Source organism: Panulirus ornatus, chromosome 62, assembly GCF_036320965.1.
Source record: "Panulirus ornatus isolate Po-2019 chromosome 62, ASM3632096v1, whole genome shotgun sequence".
Taxonomy (NCBI): Eukaryota; Metazoa; Arthropoda; class Malacostraca; order Decapoda; family Palinuridae; genus Panulirus; species Panulirus ornatus.
Window position 1 is genome coordinate 12910932 of NC_092285.1, and position 21170 is coordinate 12932101.

The 21170-nt window shown below is 38.9% G+C and overlaps 1 protein-coding gene across 3 annotated transcripts in view; it reads right to left on the reverse strand.

Annotated features, from left to right (window-relative positions):
• Positions 1-21170, reverse strand: part of Hem (Nck associated protein 1 Hem) — a 59383-nt gene that overhangs the window by 12076 nt on the left and 26137 nt on the right. For 2 of the 3 annotated variants that reach the window (XM_071656172.1, XM_071656171.1), the window contains exons 14-22: positions 20776-20903; positions 19587-19709; positions 18664-18788; positions 16246-16348; positions 11488-11716; positions 10176-10269; positions 7228-7388; positions 4910-4930; positions 164-248 (exon numbers count right to left, since the gene is read on the reverse strand). In XM_071656172.1, coding sequence (XP_071512273.1) covers positions 164-248; positions 4910-4930; positions 7228-7388; positions 10176-10269; positions 11488-11716; positions 16246-16348; positions 18664-18788; positions 19587-19709; positions 20776-20903 — 1069 coding nt within the window. The remainder of the gene's footprint in view (positions 1-163; positions 249-4909; positions 4931-7227; positions 7389-10175; positions 10270-11487; positions 11717-16245; positions 16349-18663; positions 18789-19586; positions 19710-20775; positions 20904-21170) is intronic. The other variant, XM_071656173.1, reaches the window with a different exon arrangement.

A 21170-nucleotide genomic window follows, 5' to 3' on the forward strand; every position in this document is an offset into this window, starting at 1 on the left:
ACTTTCTTAAAATCTTTCTAATTAATCAAATTTTCTTTTCATAACGAACTACTTCTCCCACCACAGTGAAGCTGTCTTCTGTACCTAAATCCCACTCCATGGCATCTCTAACTGAAACATTACCAACTAATCCATGCCCAATTAAAAAAATCATCTTCCTTACCATTTTTGTGTGATCTTAATACATTAACTAAAGCTGGGTCTACATCACAGGGGTGTCCAGCAGCTGATGACATCTCATTCACAAGCTAAAAAATAAAACACTTAAATAAATTACTAAAGTGAAAACATGGTGTACATTTCTAATTTCCTGTGATCTCAAGTGAACATAGTTACATAACACTATATCAATATATCTAGCACATAAGCACAACAGAATGAGCTACAATTTCCTGTGAATAATTACTCATGGTAAAATCTAGTAGCACACCCACCCACACACAGACATCAGAAAAACTGTGATGCTGTTTACAACACAGGATGTTAGTATAGAAGCCATGTCTTCACACACAAATAAAGGGGAGACTATGTCGCTGGATATATGATCAACTCAGTGGAAGGGAAAACAATACACATGTTGCTGGATATATGATTAACTCAGTGGAAGAGAAAACAATACACATTTCACAAAAAAGTTTCTCAAAATAGGTAGAAATTACCATTGCCATACTACTAGGTTCTGTTCTGGGACCATTGCTCTGCTTGATCTATGTGAGTGATTTACCTTAAGGATTGGACTCCTGCCTAAATGGGTTTATGGACAATGCCAAGTCATAAGGAAAGTAAAACATAAGGAGTGACTAAACTTACAAGAGAACCTAGACAAGCTCCAAAGTTGGTTGGATATGTTTGATGAAATTCAACCTGAGTAGCTGCAAGTACTGGAAAATGCATGGAAGAGAGTGAAATAAGGTCTTGATATAAACATTATAGAGGGTGTTCCAAAAAATGTACTCACTTTTTGACACCTTATAACTCATCACTGAATTTTTTTTCTTTTTTCAGGGTCAATTGGATCTGAAAACAGAAATAAATTCAGTGAGTTATAGGGTGTCAAAAAGTGAGTAAATCTTTTGGGGGACACCCTGTCTTGTAAGATATAAACTGGAATCTGTATGTAAGAGGGGCTTGAGAGTTGATGTCCCTGTCACCAAAGTCCCATCTCTGGAGAGTAGTACAGGAGACAAACTGTCTGCTGGCAAATACTGTATTACGTTTGCATTCAAGTAAATGGATAAGGAAATATTCAGCAAGCTGGTCACATCCAGTTAGGCCAAAACGAGAATATGCTTGTCAAGTTTGGCCAGTGCACTTAACTCTTGATCAATTGGTGACTTGCAAAAAGTTGATCACAGTATGGTCAAAAACAGTCTTCGAATTTTTTGTTTCTTATCATAAAATGAAAAAAAGCTAACATACCTTATATGGCCATGGCATAACAATGAAGTTACCACACAAAACCTAATGGGGAATGGCGGAGAAATTTAGGAGGGTTTCTGGAGGATATGCACCATTCAAATCTTGTTTCCATTATAAAATGTAAGAATTAATTATGAAAGCAAGGGATAGGTACAAAAAGAAAGACATCATATTTCATGAATATGACAGACAAAGGCCATTTTTTCATCTGTTCCAGGCACTACCTTGCAAATGGGGGAAATAGTGAACATGAAAAAAAAAAAAAAGAAAAAACAAACAAACACTGCACATGTTACATGCAGGACATACATCAACTTTCAGCAATTGTTCTCAATGTGTCTGATGAAGGACCTTGCTGTGAAAAAGGAACTCCTGTCTGTCATGTTACTGAAGGAAAGAACTCATGGGCAAGAGACACTGATAGTTGCAAAACAATGTGATCTTATGGAGGCACAGTGCCATAACAAGATATGGGGCTCTGTCCATGCCTGAATCTGTGAATGGGTGATTTGGACCTTGTAAGTCTGATGAAAGCTTTCCCAGATTCTAGACATTTCACAATCATGAGTTGCAACTCATTAACTTTTAAGCCAAAAGGGCCCCAGCTCCCTAAAATACTGACTGGAAATTCTGGTTTTCATGCTTATCAAGAACTTTATGGACAGAGAATTGCCAATCAAGTTTGCTTACAATCTGATATAAAAGATATAAGTTAATTATCAAAACAATCAGCATTCAAAAGAAAAATCAGTACATCTTATAAATTCAACTGACCTTTGGCTCACTGAAGTAATTAATGGTAAAAGCTAAATGCTTAAGTCTGTTCACAGGCTTGCCTAAATGATATGATTCACTGTTGTCTGAAACAAATGCATGGGTGCAATATGCACTAAACTTACTCATTTTTCCAACAGATATGTATGTAACGTCAACAAAAAATAACAGCTAAAAGGTCACAGACTGAGCTTTTTGCTAAGCTAGCATTTTTTCCTAATAATGGAGAATGCACTGAAATATGCAATGAAATACATATTATAAATGTTCCACACTGGTCTTACTTTCACATATCACGATTGAGATACTGCACTGACATCTGCAATAAAATACAAATCATAGATCTCCCACACAGGTCTTACTTTCATATATCATGATTAAAATGTAATCCTTCATTCATAACATATAAAATATGGCTAACAAAGGGGTTAACTGATATCTAATACATGTATCCAACTATTCTACATACGTTAGTATGAACAAAAATTAAAACCAATACAATGTATGACTTAGATTACTATCATATATTCTTTAAATGTAATGTGTAAGATAAAGGAGGTATACGGATAACAGTATAGAAAATTACTTCAATGATGAGATGCATAAAAATCCTAAATGAAATTTTGTCTGATATTTGTCAAATGAACGGACAAATTTCTTCTTTATAGCATGATCAGTGACACAGTCAACCTAATAAAAAGAAGTGACGGGAGATACTCGTCATATACAATGACTGGTAACAATGAGTCAAGAGGATGTTAACTCATATATGATGGGTTACTTGCAAAACGTTGAAATGTTAATCTCAATATGGATAAAAAACAAGGTCTTCAAACTCTCTGTTTCCCATTATAAAATGGAAGAAATACTAGTAAAATAACATATATAAAAATAGTGGGTTATCATACCTTTTATGGCCATGGTATAATGCTATGCTAATGTGTAGGGCCCCTATGAGAGTAATTGAGAAATGGAGGAGGAGGAGGATTTTAGAGGGTGTGCATTATTGAAATTATGTTTCACATCATAAAATGCATGTAAAAGTAAAGATAGTCAGCCATCAACTGGGGAAGTATATTACTACCTGCCTGGGTATCAGGAGGGTTAGTGATGGCAGCATAGTGAGCCAGCACTTCAGTGGTTGTCAAGTGGCTCATCCACATGTGGACTGCTGGCATTCTATCAACAAACTTACAATTTCTCCTTGTCACATGTAACACTTGACATCACTTAACTCATACAACTCATTCTTTGTGACAGGATTTTCCTGTGGCGAGTGCTATGCACTAACCCTGCCTTCTGCATAATGATTAGAACAACAGACAGAATTACTGGGTAGGAGTATTAGGTAGAAGTAGTAAGTACAAACATGAAGCAGGAGCATTATACAGAAGTAGTGAGTTGGAACATTACGCTTGAATGTTAGATAGACACATTAGACAGAGGCAGTCGGTAATAACACTAGGCAGCCGCTTCCGAAACACTTCACTGAAGTTGCCTTCTGCCAGTGGCCTGTTAAGGGTGAGGTACTAAAGGATAAGAAGTGGCACTAGAGTTCACTAACTATGGAGATTCTCTTGCCTTGGCCATCCCCTTGAGGGAGTTTCTGGAGGAAACGGGCATCAAAGATAAAGATATCTAGATAGATAGGAGATACACAGATATCTAAGATATATAGATAGATAAAAGAATGATATAGACAAAAAGTGACAACATATCTCATATGTCCATGATATAGCAAAGAGGTTCATGCAAAGCTACCTATGGAGAGTGTTGGCGAAATGATACAGGAGGGTGTGCATCACAGTCTGAGTCATCACTGAGTTGCAAATAATGCTGCCTGCACATGACAGAAATCAACAACAAACCCAGTAACCATGCAAATATCATGATACTGGCACACATTTAAAGAAAACCATGAAGATCAGCTTTTTAATATGCCCCAATCAGTGAGCTATGTACAACTCCCGCCACTTAAGAGTTAACTAAGAAATGCATCTCATCAAAAGACTCATCAACAGCACCTCTATATCTATACATTACATTCAACATTTACCTTTTGGCAAGCTTTACCTTGGGATAATAATTTCCAATTAATAACATTCATATCATCATTGTGAATGTAAAGCATTGATAAAACTATACCTGTTATTTTGTTCCAAAAGGTGAAACTGGTACTAAATATAATATGATTTCTAATACATTATAATCCCTCAGCTCTGTTTACTTGTCTTCTACGATATCAAACATGTTAATAAATATACACACAGAAATACAAAATCAGATTAGTATTATCAAACTAATACACTGTGATGTAGAATTTAAAGAGGCTGCAGTAGTCAACAACTTCAGTCTTAGTCAGAAATCTCCATAAGCATTCTTGGCACTGAAAATCAAATAATCTAAGAAAATTGAAGAGAGTGTGGGTCCTTTGCTATGATTCTTTTCAATGTTATTAATAAAACCTGAGATTATGATACTGTATCAATAGTCTAGTGACATAAGACTCTACCAGAATGTACAAATTAGATGAGCATTTCCAATCTGCTTTGCACATTCTTGACTGCTGAGCCAGTAATCTAATACATACGTAATACCATCACCACAACCAGTATTAAAACTATTAGCACCAATCACAAAACGTTCACTATCATCACCATCACCTTTTCCACCACCATCTCCCAGGCATGCTAAAAAGAACTCACTCTCTGCTAACCTGGAGCTTAATGTTCTCAATCTGCTCATGAACAACACCCGCATCACGTGGGAAGGAAGAGTGTATTAGTATCCTGCAATCCTCCTCTTTCTCTCAGATTATAGTATAATACCATAAGCTAGTTGAACCTAAGATGGAGTTTAAATACATCTATGGCTCACATTATTCAAATATGAATGTCACCTAGATGAAAAAAAAAAATATATATATATATGTATGTAAAATCTAACCCATGGTATAAGAACTTAATTACACTGAAGTTGAGCCTAATGTGAACTCCATCAAAAGCCTCTACACATGATTAGGTATATTAAACAAAGTTTCAATGAAGCCCAATTTTTATGTAAGGAAATGACCCACACAGAAACTGCCTAAGCTGATCACAGGGCCAAAGTGTTTGAGATAACTTTAGAGCTGAATACAGCATTAGTGAGATCTGTTAAGTTCTTTACTGCCTGTGGTGATCAAATATATAAGATTTTCATTAAACTGACAGCTAACAGTTTATTGCAGTACACTAACCCTTGGACAATAAAAATATGTTAAAATACAAATCTGGTGTTACAAGGGAAAAGATTTTACCAATTTACATTGATTATGCATGATTCAAAACTCACAGGTTAAGTGTTCAACTTGCCTAAGAGCAATTAAGACTTGCTAGCCAGGTCCTTTCAAATAAAGAAAACAGATCACACGCAGATGCATGGTTGGCCTGTATGTCTGTGTTGGCATAGTGTTTTGCATGTTCTCCCTGCTCCCCATTAAGCACGCTTCAATTACATGTTTGCAGACATAACATACTGCACTAATTCCATCACTACATCCACCCACACAAGTAAGAGGCCCATGGTTCACCTGATGGTGTAAAATTTCTGAAGAAGTTGGATATTTTGTTTTCTCTAAAGTTTAAGGAGAAAAAATTAAGGCTGATGGATGAGGGCAAGTCATCATTTGCTCAACTTGCCAAGATAAATAAGGTGATTAAGTTAACAATGTGGATTATCTAGAAAAATGAAGGATGCATTAAGCAGTTACAACTCACCACTTGTTTCAAGACTACTTAAGGCAGCAAATCACATAAAAATCAAGAAAGCCCATATCTTTACATGGAAGACTAGGATATAAAAGGTAGCTCGCTGTGTCCGATCATCTCAAAAGATGAACCTCCTCCTTCACCCCTAGTAACAGCTCTGGTACTATGTTTCCAAAAACCCTTATTTCTTTTGTTTGTTTTGAGTTCTGAGATTAACTGAGAACTCATATTGTTGGTTATTTTCTCAAGAGTCTGAAGAGATCAGGAACAATAAATTTTTCCATTCACTCTTTAATAGCAACATACACAAAAACAAGATACACAGAGTTTACAGGAATCTAATCCCATGTATTATCCCGGGATTAGTGTACAGTCACTAAGATACATTAAAGCTCAAACACTCGGGCTGAAATTTCCTTATCATTGGAAGCTAGACCGATTTATCAATTATGAAGCAAGTGTTATTAAAAGCAGAACTAATGAGAATTTCATGGTGCATTTGAAACAGTTATTTTGGAAGCACAGTATTTTCTAACATAATGATCTGGCAAAAGTAGTAAAAGGTTCATAAAACAATAAAATTTTTCCATGAATCAATACTGGTATCATAAAATTCAGCAAAACACATACACATACACTAATAGACACACACTCAAACAAAAAAATCTAGCATTAAGAATCATGTACAACCTGTAAACAGCTGTGGTTTCAGTGAATTACACTTAACAGCTAGAAAATGGATGTGAGCCAATGTGGCTTCTCTTAGTCTGTTCCTGGCACTACCTCGCTACTGTGGGAAATGGCGATCAAGTTTGAAAAAAAAAACATTATCTGAAACAAGAATAGCTCTACTTGGCAAAGATGCTCCGACAAACTGAAGGACAAACAAAACCTAACTACATCTGGCTGACACCACATATATGTATGTATACGAGCAGTAAAACTCCATGTCCCTGGCCACAATGGTGAAATATAAAAATCAGTAAGGTACACTTGAGTATTGCAGATCCAGTAATTAGCCTTCTCAAATAATAAGTGAATAAAAACTCCTCACAAAAGACTATTATATTTTGCAAACCCTTCCTCTCTCCCTCAGTTATTGGTGAATGTATTAAAGACAGGGACTTAACATCAGCAAGATACTAACTCTGAAAGAGCTGAAATTATAAGGTTCAAGTTTAGCACTATATTCTTAAGCATTATATAGCACATACTTCATTATTCAAATGTAGCAGTAGAAGCCTTACTAATTAGAGTATAAATGCACATTTGTATCATCACTGACCATGGTATCTCCATTAGGAACATGATGCTTAAAGTCAGCTATCGATGACATAAGGTAAGGAATGCGATTGTCAAGAACATCCGTTAATGCCTCTTGAGCCAACTGCCGAAAACACAGGATAACACCAATGATCTGCATGCGTGACAAGACACTATCCACCTCTGTAATCAGACAGCCTATACAGTAAAAACAACAGGCTCATGACAACAACAAAAATCATTCAAAATATTATCCATTCTTTCTAAGGCCAGGTTCTATAAAATGTCTCTAGAATTATCTAAGTAGCTTTTGTAGCCAACAACAATGCTACAGAAGATGAAGTATTCTACTCCAACGTATGATTCTTTTGTTTGGTTACAGTCAAGACTGCACTCCACCTGGCAGCTAGGCATACATTCTTTAACCTCGTACATCAAAGATTACTAAATTCCTTTTTTTTTGTGGATGAGAGAGCTTGGGAAGTGAGTCAGTCGTTGTTCGCTGATGATACAGTGCTGGTGGCTGATTTGGGTGAGAAACTGTAGAAGCTGGTGACTGAGTTTGGTAAAGTGTGTGAAAGAATAAAGCTGAGAGTAAATGTGAATAAGAGCAAGGTTATTAGGTACAGTAGGGTTGAGGGACAAGTCAATTGGGAGGTAAGTTTGAATGAAGAAAAACTGGAGGAAGTGAGGTGTTTTAGATATCTGGGAGAGGATTTGGCAGTGGATGGAACCATGGAAGCAGAAGTGAATCATAGGGTGGGGGAGGGGGTGAAAGTTCTAGGAGCGTTGCAGAATGTGTGGAAGTCGAGAACATTATCTTCGAAAGCAAAAATGGGTATGTTTGAAGGAATAGTGGCTCCAACAATGTTATGTGGTTGCGAGGCGTGGGCTATAGATAGAGTTGTACGGAGGATGGACATGCTGGAAATGAGATGTTTGAGGACAATATGTGGTGTGAGGTGGTTTGATCAAGTAAGTAATGAAAGGGTAAGAGAGATGTGTGGTAATAAAAAGAGTGTGGTTGAGAGAGCAGAAGAGGGTGTTTTGAAATGGTTTGGTCACATGGAGAGAATGAGCAAGGAAAGATCGACAAAGAGGATGTATGTCAAAGGTGGAGGGAATGAGGAGAAGTGGAAGACCAAATTGGAGGTGGAAAGATGGAGTGAAAAAGATTTTGAGTGATCGGGGCCTGAACATGCAGGAGGGTGAAAGGCATGCAAGGAATAGAGTGCATTGCAATGATGTGGTATACCGAGGTCGATGTGCTGTCAATGGATTGAACCAGGGCATGTGAAGTGTCTGGGGTAAACCATGGAAAGTTTTGTGGGGCCTGGCTGTGGAAAGGGAGCTGTGGTTTCGGTGCATTATACATGACAGCTAGAGACTGAGTGTGAACGAATGTGGCCTTTGTTTGTCTTTTCCTAGTGCTACCTTGCGCACATGCGGGGGAAGGGGGTTGTCATTTCATGTGTGGCAGGGTGGCGACGGGAATGAATAAGAGCAGACAGTTTGAATTATGTACATGTGTATATATGTATATGTCTGTGTGTGTATATATATATATATGTATTCGTTGAGATGTATAGGTACGTATATGTGCATGTGTGGATGTGCATGCATATACATGTGTATGTGGGTGGGTTGGGCCATTCTTTCGTCTGTTTCCTTGCGCTATCTCGCTAACACGGGAGACAGTGACAAAGTATAATATATACAAATAAATAATTTTGCATATGATAGAGTTCATAGAGATGCTCTGTGGAAGGTATTAAGAATATCTGGTGTGGGAGGCAAGTTGTTAGAAGCAGTGAAAAGTTTTTATTGAGGATGTAAGGCATGTGTACGTGTAGTAAGAGAGGAAAGTGATTGGTTCTCAGTGAATGTAGGTTTGCGGCAGGGGTGTGTGATGCCTCCATGGTTGTTTAATTTGTTTATGGATGGGGTTGTTAGGGAGGTGAATGCATGAGTTGTGGAAAGAGGGGCAAGTATGAAGTCTGTTGGGGATGAGAGGGCTTGGGAAGTGAGTCAGTTGTTGTTCGCTGATGATACAGCGCTGGTGGCTGATTCATGTGAGAAACTGCAGAAGCTGGTAAGGGTAAGAGAGATGTGTGGAAATAAAAAGAGCGTGGTTGAGAGAGCAGAAGAGGGTGTTTTGAAATGGTTTGGGCACATGGAGAGAATGAGTGAGGAAAGATTGACCAAGAGGATATATGTGTCGGAGGTGGAGGGAACGAGGAGAAGTGGGAGACCAAATTGGAGGTGGAAAGATGGAGTGAAAAAGATTTTGTGTGATTGGGGCCTGAATATGCAGGAGGGTGAAAGGAGGGCAAGGAATAGAGTGAATTGGATCGATGTGGTATACCGGGGTTGACGTGCTGTCAGTGGATTGAATCAGGGCATGTGAAGCGTCTGGGGTAAACCATGGAAAGCTGTGTAGGTATGTATATTTGCGTGTGTGGACGTATGTATATACATGTGTATGGGGGTGGGTTGGGCCATTTCTTTCATCTGTTTCCTTGCGCTACCTCACATACGCGGGAGACAGCGACAAAGCAAAAAAAAAAAAAAAAAAAAAAAAAAAAAAAAAAAAATTTGCTATTTATCTATTCCCTTACATCTTTCTTTTTTCATCACTTTCTACTTCATCATTTCTATTTTTTCCCTTCAGGAGTATTCAAATAAGAGTTAACTGCAGTTATAAGCTTAATGGTTTGCCATATGGAGTGCATCCAGATTGTATCATATCACCTTGATTATTCAATGCTTTTTATGTAAGGAACATTAAGATGAAAGTAAATTCTGGCCAAAGTGGGTACTAACGAATCATGACCAACAAAATATAAGTTACCAAAATTGCTGCATGGATATGATGCTGACCTATTGGTTGAGTAATTACTATGATTAAACCTGCTGTAATATAATAAAACATACTAATCTGATAAGTGATACAATGTCTTTTCTACATACGTTGTAATTTCTTGAACAGCTCCTTCATCTGGTCAGGTTTGTCAAAATTTGTTCTCATGGAAAGCAAGACTTCCTTGTTCAGCATCACAAGTTTCTGGAAAAAAGAATTGTGTTTACACCTGTGGGTAAGCTTTTTCTGCCAGCATAATCACTTACTACTTCAGCATTTGTCAGAAAAAACTGGAAGTTCCAATAAGAAAAATGAGAGAATATGATATTTCATTTGTATAAATTCAAACATACCCAAAGGTAATGGCAATGTCTGACCTCAAGTCTGCTCACCTACATGCTATCAGTCTCTAATAGACAAAACTTCAAATTATCTATCTATCTATACCTCTGATACCCATTACCTTTGGCAAAAGAGTCTCTAAGACTGATAACTCCAGTGCCGCTTCTTAGCCTTTACTGCCTCACCCTTAACAGGCCACTGACAGAGAGCAACTCCAGCACAGCATTTTCAAAGGCTCCTTCATACTGTTCCTACCAACTACTTCTGCCTAATATCTCTCTATCTATCTATATCTTTGATGCCTATTCCCTTCAAGAACTCCCGCATGGGGGTGGCCACAGCAATAGAGACTCAATTACTTGTGAACTCCTCTGCTGCTTCTTAGCCTTTAAAGCCACACCCTTGACAGGCCACTGGAAAAGGGCCAGTCTAGCACAGTGCTTGCAGAGGCTCCTACCTAATGTTCCTACTGACTACTACCTAATGTTCCTACCTTCTACTTCTACCTAATGTTTCTACCTACTACTTTTATCTATTGCTCCTACCATTTTGCCAAAAGGCAGGGTTAGCACACAGTACTAACCACAAGAAATCTAGAGTTACGAAGAATGAGCTGTGGGAATTAAGCGATGTCAAGTGTTGTGTATGACAAGAGAGAGATTTTGTACATTTGTGGACAGAACGCCAGCAGGCCACATGTAGATGTGTCTACCTAATGTTCCTACCCAATGTTCTAACCTACTACTACCACCTAATATTCTCAGCTAATGTTCCTACCTACTACTTCTACCTAATCCCCCTGTCTAATGGTCCTACCTACCACTTCTATCTGCTGCTCCTCCAATTTTGCCAAAAGGCAGCACTAACACATATCACTCACAGCAGGAAAATCTAAAGTAGAGAAGAATAAGTTGAGTTAAGTGCATCATGTGTTATGTGGTTACAAAGCCCATGGAAAAATCTGGGGATAGGGAGTGATAATCACCTGAGCAAAACAATATTTAACAACACATCAAATCCTTGGTGCTAACAGCTCACACTTGGAGTCATAAAGTTAATGGAAACAAAAGGATTTTATACCTTCAACTCCTGGACTTGGTTAGCAATGTGCCACATCAGGTTTTCATTTAGTGCTTTCATGCCATATGGACCTATCAGTTCTGCCAGTGCTCTAAGTTCATTTATGTCTGAAAATTCTTCAGCAGCAAAGGGCTGGGCTCCCTCAGCAGTGAGAGAAACAAAGGCTCGCTGATTGTTAGAGAAGACAATATGGCCTGCACTGACACGTCGAAGTAGAACTTCTGAGTACCTGAAAAGCAAATATATTTCTGTTATGCCCTCTATATACAAAGAGTTGGATATCATAAAAAATCTATCTTAAAGTATGAGAGCCTCCTTTATATACCTTCAAAGAATGTAAACTGTGATTCCATTAGCCTAATATCTACTAACCCTCAAGTTATGGCACACCATCTTGTATATCAGTAATTTCATCCAACCAAGTGGTAGCCTTGCTGTAGGCAGTAAAGAAGCAGGCCCTTTAGCTATATGAATATACTGAGAAAGAAAAAGAACTATTATCATGAGTGACCTGGCTAGCAACAGTGTTTCTGCGTTTATGTTAAATAACTACATAAAAAGATTTATCTCAAATTTTCAAATGGCTTTCTGTTCAGGAAAATGAACTATTGCGACACAAAGGAAGGAAGCATCCATTTCATTTTGGTTTCTATGTACAGACATACTGACATCTCAAATAATATCTTCATCATTATTATATTTAATCGCTGTTTCCCACGTCAGAGGTAGTGCCAGGAAACAGATGGATAATGGCCCATCCACTCATATTCGCAATACATATACATAAATGCCCATACAAGCATATATATATATATATATATATATATATATATATATGTCTCCCGCGTTTGCGAGGTAGCGCAAGGAAACAGACGAAAGAAATGGCCCAACCAATCCCCATACACATGTATATACATACGTCCATACACGCAAAATATACATACCTACACAGCTTTCCATGGTTTACCCCAGACGCTTCACATGCCCTGATTCAATCCACTGACAGCACGTCAACCCCGGTATACCACATTGATCCAATTCACTCTATTCCTTGCCCTCCTTTCACCCTCCTGCATGTTCAGGCCCCGATCACACAAAATCTTTTTCACTCCATCTTTCCACCTCCAATTTGGTCTCCCACTTCTCGTTCCCTCCACCTCTGACACATATATCCTCTTGGTCAATCTTTCCTCACTCATTCTCTCCATGTGCCCAAACCATTTCAAAACACCCTCTTCTGCTCTCTCAACCACGCTCTTTTTATTTCCACACATCTCTCTTACCCTTACGTTACTTACTCGATCAAACCACCTCACACCACACATTGTCCTCAAACATCTCATTTCCAGCACATCCATCCTCCTGCGCACAACTCTCTCCATAGCCCACGCCTCGCAACCATACAACATTGTTGGAACCACTATTCCTTCAAACATACCCATTTTTGCTTTCCGAGATAATGTTCTCGACTTCCACACAGGGAAGTGAGTCAGTTGTTGTTCGCTGATGATACAGCGCTGGTGGCTGATTCATGTGAGAAACTGCAGAAGCTGGTGACTGAGTTTGGTAAAGTGTGTGAAAGAAGAAAGTTAAGAGTAAATGTGAATAAGAGCAAGGTTATTAGGTACAATAGGGTTGAGGGTCAAGTCAATTGGGAGGTGAGTTTGAATGGAGAAAAACTGGAGGAAGTGAAGTGTTTTAGATATCTGGGAGTGGATCTGGCAGCGGATGGAACCATGGAAGCGGAAGTGGATCATAGGGTGGGGGAGGGGGCGAAAATTCTGGGAGCCTTGAAGAATGTGTGGAAGTCGAGAACATTATCTCGGAAAGCAAAAATGGGTATGTTTGAAGGAATAGTGGTTCCAACAATGTTGTATGGTTGCGAGGTGTGGGCTATGGATAAAGTTGTGCGCAGGAGGATGGATGTGCTGGAAATGAGATGTTTGAGGACAATGTGTGGTGTGAGGTGGTTTGATCGAGTAAGTAACGTAAGGGTAAGAGAGATGTGTGGAAATAAAAAGAGCGTGGTTGAGAGAGCAGAAGAGGGTGTTTTGAAATGGTTCGGGCACATGGAGAGAATGAGTGAGGAAAGATTGACCAAGAGAATATATGTGTCGGAGGTGGAGGGAACGAGGAGAAGAGGGAGACCAAATTGGAGGTGGAAAGATGGAGTGAAAAAGATTTTGTGTGATTGGGGCCTGAACATGCAGGGGGGTGAAAGGAGGGCAAGGAATAGAGTGAATTGGAGCGATGTGGTATACCGGGGTTGACGTGCTGTCAGTGGAGTGAATCAAGGCATGTGAAGCGACTGGGGTAAACCATGGAAAGCTGTGTAGGTATGTATATTTGCGTGTGTGGACGTATGTATATACATGTGTATGGGGGGGGTTGGGCCATTTCTTTCGTCTGTTTCCTTGCGCTACCTCGCAAACGCGGGAGACCGCGGCAAAAAAAAAAAAAAAAAAAAAAAAATTCCCAGGAATACTCAACAAACTTATACCTCTGTAATTTGAGCACTCACTCTTATCCCCTTTGCCTTTGTACAATGGCACTATGCACGCATTCCGCCAATCCTCAGGCACCTCACCATGAGTCATACATACATTAAATAACCTTACCAACCAGTCAATAATACAGTCACCCCCTTTTTTAATAAATTCCACTGCAATACCATCCAAACCTGCTGCCTTGCCGGCTTTCATCTTCCGCAAAGCTTTTACTATATATATATATATATATATATATATATATATATATATATATATATATATATATATATATATATATTTTATTTATTTTTATTATACTTTGTCGCTGTCTCCCGCGTTTGCGAGGTAGCGCAAGGAAACAGACGAAAGAAATGGCCCAACCCCCCCCATACACATGTATATACATACGTCCACACACACAAATATACATACCTACACAGCTTTCCATGGTTTACCCCAGACGCTTCACATGCCCTGCTTCAATCCACTGACAGCACGTCAACCCCGGTATACCACATCGCTCCAATTCACTCTATTCCTTGCCCTCCTTTCACCCTCCTGCATGTTCAGGCCCCGATCACACAAAATCATTTTCACTCCATCTTTCCACCTCCAATTTGGTCTCCCTCTTCTCCTTGTTCCCTCCACCTCCGACACATATATCCTCTTGGTCAATCTTTCCTCACTCATCCTCTCCATGTGCCCAAACCACTTCAAAACACCCTCTTCTGCTCTCTCAACCACGCTCTTTTTATTTCCACACATCTCTCTTACCCTTTCATTACTTACTCAATCAAACCAACTCACACCACATATTGTTCTCAAACATCTCATTTCCAGCACGTCCACCCTCCTCCGCACAACTCTATAGCCCACACCTCGCAACCATATAACACTGTTGGGACCACTATTCCTTCAAACATACCCATTTTTGCTTTCCAAGATAACGTCCTCGACTTCCATACATTTTTCAACGCTCCCTGAACTTTTGCCCCCTCCCCAACCCTATGATTCACTTCCGCTTCCATGGTTCCATCCGCTGCCAAATCCATTCCCTGATATCTAAAACACTTCACTTCCAGTTCTCCTCCATTCAAACTTACCTCCCAACTGACTTGTCCCTCAACCCTACTGTACCTAATATCCTTGCTTTTATTCACATTTACTCTTAGCTTTCTTCTTTCACACACTTTACCAAACTCAGTCACCAGCTTCTGCAGTTTCTCATCCGAATCAGCCACCAGCGCTGTATCATCAGCGAACAACAACTGACTCACTTCCCAAGGTCTCTCACCCACAACAGACTGCATACTTGCCCCTTTCCAAAACTCTTACTTCCCATGTATTTCCTGCATGTCACAGAAGGCGACTAAAAGGGGAGGGAGCGGGGGGCTGGAAATCCTCCCCTCTCATTTTTGATTTTCCAAAAGAAGGAACAAAGAAGGGGGCCAAGTGAGGGTTTCCCTCAAAGGCTCAGTTGTCCGTTCCTAACGCTACCTTGCTGGTGTGGGAAATGGCAAATAGTACGAAAAAAGAAAAAAAAAATATATATATGCATTGAAACCACAGCTCCCTATCCACATCCAGGCCCCACATGTGTATACTTTTATCTATACCAACAGCTATTCCTGCTTTAATGCAGTAGTGTCAAGGACAAATTAACAATATCTTCATCTATGCACATCCCATCTCAGGCCATCATGTTTAACAGGTTGGAGCCAGAGATTACCATAAAAAGCTATACCCCACCCACATCCTACTCCATGGTGTCACAAGTTAGAGTGTATCCAAGAAAATTTACTCTACTATGTCTGTGACCACACAGGTATGAGAGGGACTGGTAGACTACCAATGCTAGATCTTAATCTTCACAATCTAGCCTGGATGTTGAGTATATTATATATGATACACAAATTAGAAAAAGTCATCATAAACTGCTCAAGTTTAAGAATGTGAAAAAGATTTTGAGCACTTGGGGCCTGAACAAGCAGGAGGGTGTATTCTTATTACACATTTTCAACACAGCTCTCTCTTGTTGGTTCATGGCTAAGTTATATACCAAAATTTACTTTTAGCCGGAAAATTTCTGAGGAGCAGATGTGAGCAAGTGGGGTCACTGTTCATCTGTACCTGGCAACAGCATCTTAAGGCAGGATGTGGGAACAAGTAACTCCATAATTTTGATTTTTACTTACTTTCTACATCCATCAATATCTTCAAGATATATGCACTAAAGTATGTTATACACTAAAAAGAGAGGACTCTGTACCATGAGTTGTAGTGTGCAGTGATGGTCTTTTCTCCATGGCTGTCCTGAAGCTGAGTCTGCTGCAGGAGGACATTGTTGAATACTCTAGTGATGTCGATGTGCACTGTGGTAAATTGCAATAATATAAGAACATATCACTTAGAGCTTCCTTTAATTCTTTCACTCTTTTATAACTGCACTGGTACTCCAATATAAATATACACACAAGAATATATAAATATGTGATCAGCTGTATGGGAGAGTGGTGAATAGGTAGTAGCGGTATGCACAGACCATCAAATTGGGCAGGAGCAATGTGGCTTAAGAAGTGGTGGATGATAGGTGGACCATGTGTTTACTTTGAAAGTTTGTGAGAGAAATCCTTGGAGAAAGATAGGGATTTGTATGAAATATTTACAGCTCTGCAGAAAGCATAATAAAATGACAATAAAATGACAGAGATATATTGTAAAAGGTGAGTTTGAATGGAGAAAAACTGGAGGAAGTGAAGTGTTTTAGATATCTGGGAGTGGATCTGTCAGCGGATGGAACCATGGAAGCGGAAGTGGATCATAGGGTGGGGGAGGGGGCAAAAATTTTGGGAGCCTTGAAAAATGTGTGGAAGTCGAGAACATTATCCCGGAAAGCAAAAATGGGTATGTTTGAAGGAATAGTGGTTCCAACAATGTTGTATGGTTGCGAGGCGTGGGCTATGGATAGAGTTGTGCGCAGGAGGATGGATGTGCTGGAAATGAGATGTTTGAGGACAATGTGTGGTGTGAGGTGGTTTGATCGAGTAAGTAACGTAAGGGTAAGAGAGATGTGTGGAAATAAAAAGAGCGTGGTTGAGAGAGCAGAAGAGGGTGTTTTGAAGTGGTTTGGGCACATGGAGAGAATGAGTGAGGAAAGATTGACCAAGAGGATATATGTGTCGGAGGTGGAGGGAACGAGGAGAAGAGGGAGACCAAATTGGAGGTGGAAAGATGGAGTGAAAAGGATTTTGTGTGATCGGGGCCTGAACATGCAGGAGGGTGAAAGGAGGGCAAGGAATAGAGTGAATTGGAGCGATGTGGTATACAGGGGTTGACGTGCTGTCAGTGGATTGAATCAAGGCATGTGAAGCGTCCGGGGTAAACCATGGAAAGCTGTGTAGGTATGTATGTTTGCATGTGTGGACGTATGTATGTACATGTGTATGGGGGGGGTTGGGCCATTTCTTTCGTCTGTTTCCTTGCGCTACCTCGCAAACGCGGGAGACAGCGACGAGGTATAAAAAAAAAAAAAAAAAAAAAAAAAAAAAATATAAGTGTGAGATGAAAGCCTCTATAGGTAGAGGGCTTTTTTTATCAGGAAAATAAAGCATGAGAGCAAGAAGAAAGGTGGAAGGTGAGCAGTTCTAAGTAAGTGCAAGTCTGAATACTGGTGTGTGATGTCACCACAAATGTTTAATCTGTTTATGGCCTGGGTAGTGAGGGTCAGATCTACAGTATGCTGACAGCAAGGGAAACTGAGAGGTGAGTCAGCTACTTTTTACTGATGACAGAGCTCTAGTGGCAGAATCAAGTACAAAACTACACGAGGCCCCCATCTCTTGAACATTCTGTACTATCAATACAATACAATGTCCCCTCAATCTTCTCTCATCCAAGGTAGGCTGTTTCCTGTGGGATGGGGTGGTGCTGGGAATGGATATATGGCTGTGTATGTGTATGTATATATGTATATGTATATGTATGTATGTATATGTATTGTATGTGTATGGGTGTGTATGTATGCATGTGTATACGAATGGATGGGTCTTTTTTCATCTTTTTCCTGGCACTACCTTGCTGATGCAGGAAACAGTGATCAAGTAAAATAAAATATAATAGATAATATAATTCAGTTATAAAACTCTTTCCCCTCCTCTGGACATTCTCTAATAGCTCTTTGTGCATCTTTAGTTGTGGTGACTAAACCCGAGAACCATATTTTGTTTTTGGCCATAAGCAGGTTATGAACAGCCTGGTAAATATACCCTTATCCATATACTTGAAAGCTGTTCTGATATTTGCCAGCAGACAATCTATCTTCTTTACTATCCTCCTAATGTAGGACTCTGGTGACAGGTTAAAGATGATTGACTCCCAAAACCCTCTCACAAACAGAATCCTGGAGCATATTTCCTGTTAGATAATATCTGTCCTAAGGTCTCCTTTCACTGTGTCCCACCCTTGAATCTACCTTCAGCACTGTGTCATCAGTAAATAAGAATAAATAAAAAAAGAAAAAAAATCATAAGTAATGTACTTCTGCTGTAATTTCAGGTTTAAATGACATATGTAATTTTTTTTGTCCAAAATGTTGTAACTGAGTCAACTAAATACAAAGATACTCATAAAAATTCCAAAATCTACAGAAAGGTGTAAACTGTAAAGTAAACTCATCAAAATTACATACCATAATATTCAACTGTCTGTAGAACACTCATATAAGTTTTGACACTAGCTACAAGCTCAGAAGGTTTAGCAATCTCATTAGTGTCAGGATTGTGCATGACCATGCCCACAAGAGCCCTAGTGAACCTGAAAAAGATAATTCACTGAAAATACTCATACTTCTGAAAATCCAAAGTACCCATAACAGCTTGCACCTAAATAACAGTGCATCTAAAGAATAATGTTTTTGTGAATGGAATATTCTTTTATTTGTTGAACCGCAGGTTCTTACATTAAAACAGTTTACAGAAAATGTTCTTAACTTGCTACCCTTAATTACACCCAAAATTTGCATTACTACTGAGTAGAAATGTGTTAACATGGTCCTAGCTGAATATTATGACTTAAATCTGCTATAACATAGATCACAAAAGGAGTAAATGCAGTAACAAATGGAAAATAGCACCTATAATTCTAATTAACATGGACTGCAAAGGTGTTAGCATTCCCAGATAGAAAACCTGAATGTTTTTTTTATAGTTTAACACAAATAGAGCACATTTCAGTGTGCATCTTTTAACTTTTGGTTCTTAATCCCCTCTTCAATATACAAATACATGATGCAAGTTAACACACCTCTTGGTGGTCCTTATCTTGTGTTAATATGTGACAATGCTGTATCTACATAGATATCCTATTTGATAAAGGACTAATATAAATAGATTATCATAAAATACAACCATTTGTACAAGAGAAAACTGAGAGTAAATGTGAACAAAAGCTAGGGTAATAGGTTTAATAGTGCAGAGACATAACCTTATGTAACATTCATGTTAAGTAAAAACCACTCATTGAACATTAGAAAATAAACATCATCTAAACAGCTAACCAACCAAAAATGGCAAAAATGGCAAGAAACAATATTTTGAAATAGCTTTCAATTACCTTTGCTCAAGGTGTTGATACAGGTACTCACGAGGAGCAAAGGTATATTCCCACACCTGAATCTGGCTGCAGTAGTTTATAGCAAAACAGAGCTCTGTCAGTGCCATATGAAGTTTATCCATTCTGGAAAAATGAATGCAGAAAATCAATCTCAATATTCTACAAGCCCTTCCAGCTAAACATTATGAAAACCTATGAATGTTCTCATTCACATGCTTTTTGAGAATCTTAGGGTATTGTTTCTACTTACATCTGTCTCATATATATGCTCCATTTTCAACATTCAACAATCTTCATTTGTGTCTCCTCCCATTAAATTCACATGAATGTACTCTTTTAATTATCATACAAAAAATTTTGATATGATATTTACTCACTCAGTATTTACAATATCAATGTCTCCCTTCATAACATTTTCAAATCCCCACTCTATCATCTTAACTTATTCTGCATCCAAATCACAAGAAAACCAATTTGGACAACCCATCACTCAGTCACTGTACAAGTTCTGACCTATGTATCACTTCCTTGTACATATATATTTATCATCATCATCATTATCATTATCATCATTACTATCATAATACATAATTGCTGTTTCCCGCATCAGCTAGGTAGCGCCACGAGAGAGGAAGAATGGCCCATCCACTCATACACACACACATATATATCTGGGAGTAGATTTGGCAGCAGATGGAATCATGGAAGCGGAAGTGAATCATAGGGTGGGGGAGGGGGCGAAAGTTTTGGGAGCATTGAAAAATGTGTGGAAGTCGAGAACATTATCTTGGAAAGCAAAAATGGGTATGTTTGAAGGAAAAGGGGTTCCAACAATGTTATATGGTAGCGAGGTGTGGGCTATAGACAGAGTTGTGTGGAGGAGGGTGGATGTGCTGGAAATGATATGTCTGAGGACAATATGTGGTGTGAGGTGGTTTGATCGAGTAAGTAATGAAAGGGTAAGAGGGATGTGTGGTAATAAAAAGAGTGTGGTTGAGAGAGCAGAAGAGGGTGTTTTGAAATGGTTTGGGCACATGTATAGGTTGAAATGTATAGGTATGATACTATATGTGGGTGTGTGGATGTGTATGTATATACGTAAATATGTGGGTTGGTTGGGTTATTCTTTCATCTGTTTCCTTGCGCTTCCTCGCTAACACGGGAGACATTAATGAACATAAAAACCTACGTGGTCAGTTCCTCTCTGGTCTTCCTGTGGCTCTCATATCCTGGTCGCCCTTCTGTAGTGTCTTCTTTTTTCTTTTTCTTCTCTTTCTTTTTATGAATCAAGAGAGGAACTGTATGCTTTGGAAGGAGCTGCAAAAATTAAATAGAGTCTATGTTACAGTATCAAAATGGCACCAATACCTTCATAAACAGAATGCAAATGATGAATCAATAAGAACAAATTCTTCATACATAAAGACCTTGACAAACTTACAGAGATAAAAGGTTAAAAGATATTTATTAGGTAACAGGCCATATAGCCCCTGTCATCCATAAAAGCATAGCTATGAAGGATGAGAAAAGAGTGTCCCTTCCCTAACTGATGGATCATAGGTAACTTTCACACTGCTTCAAAAT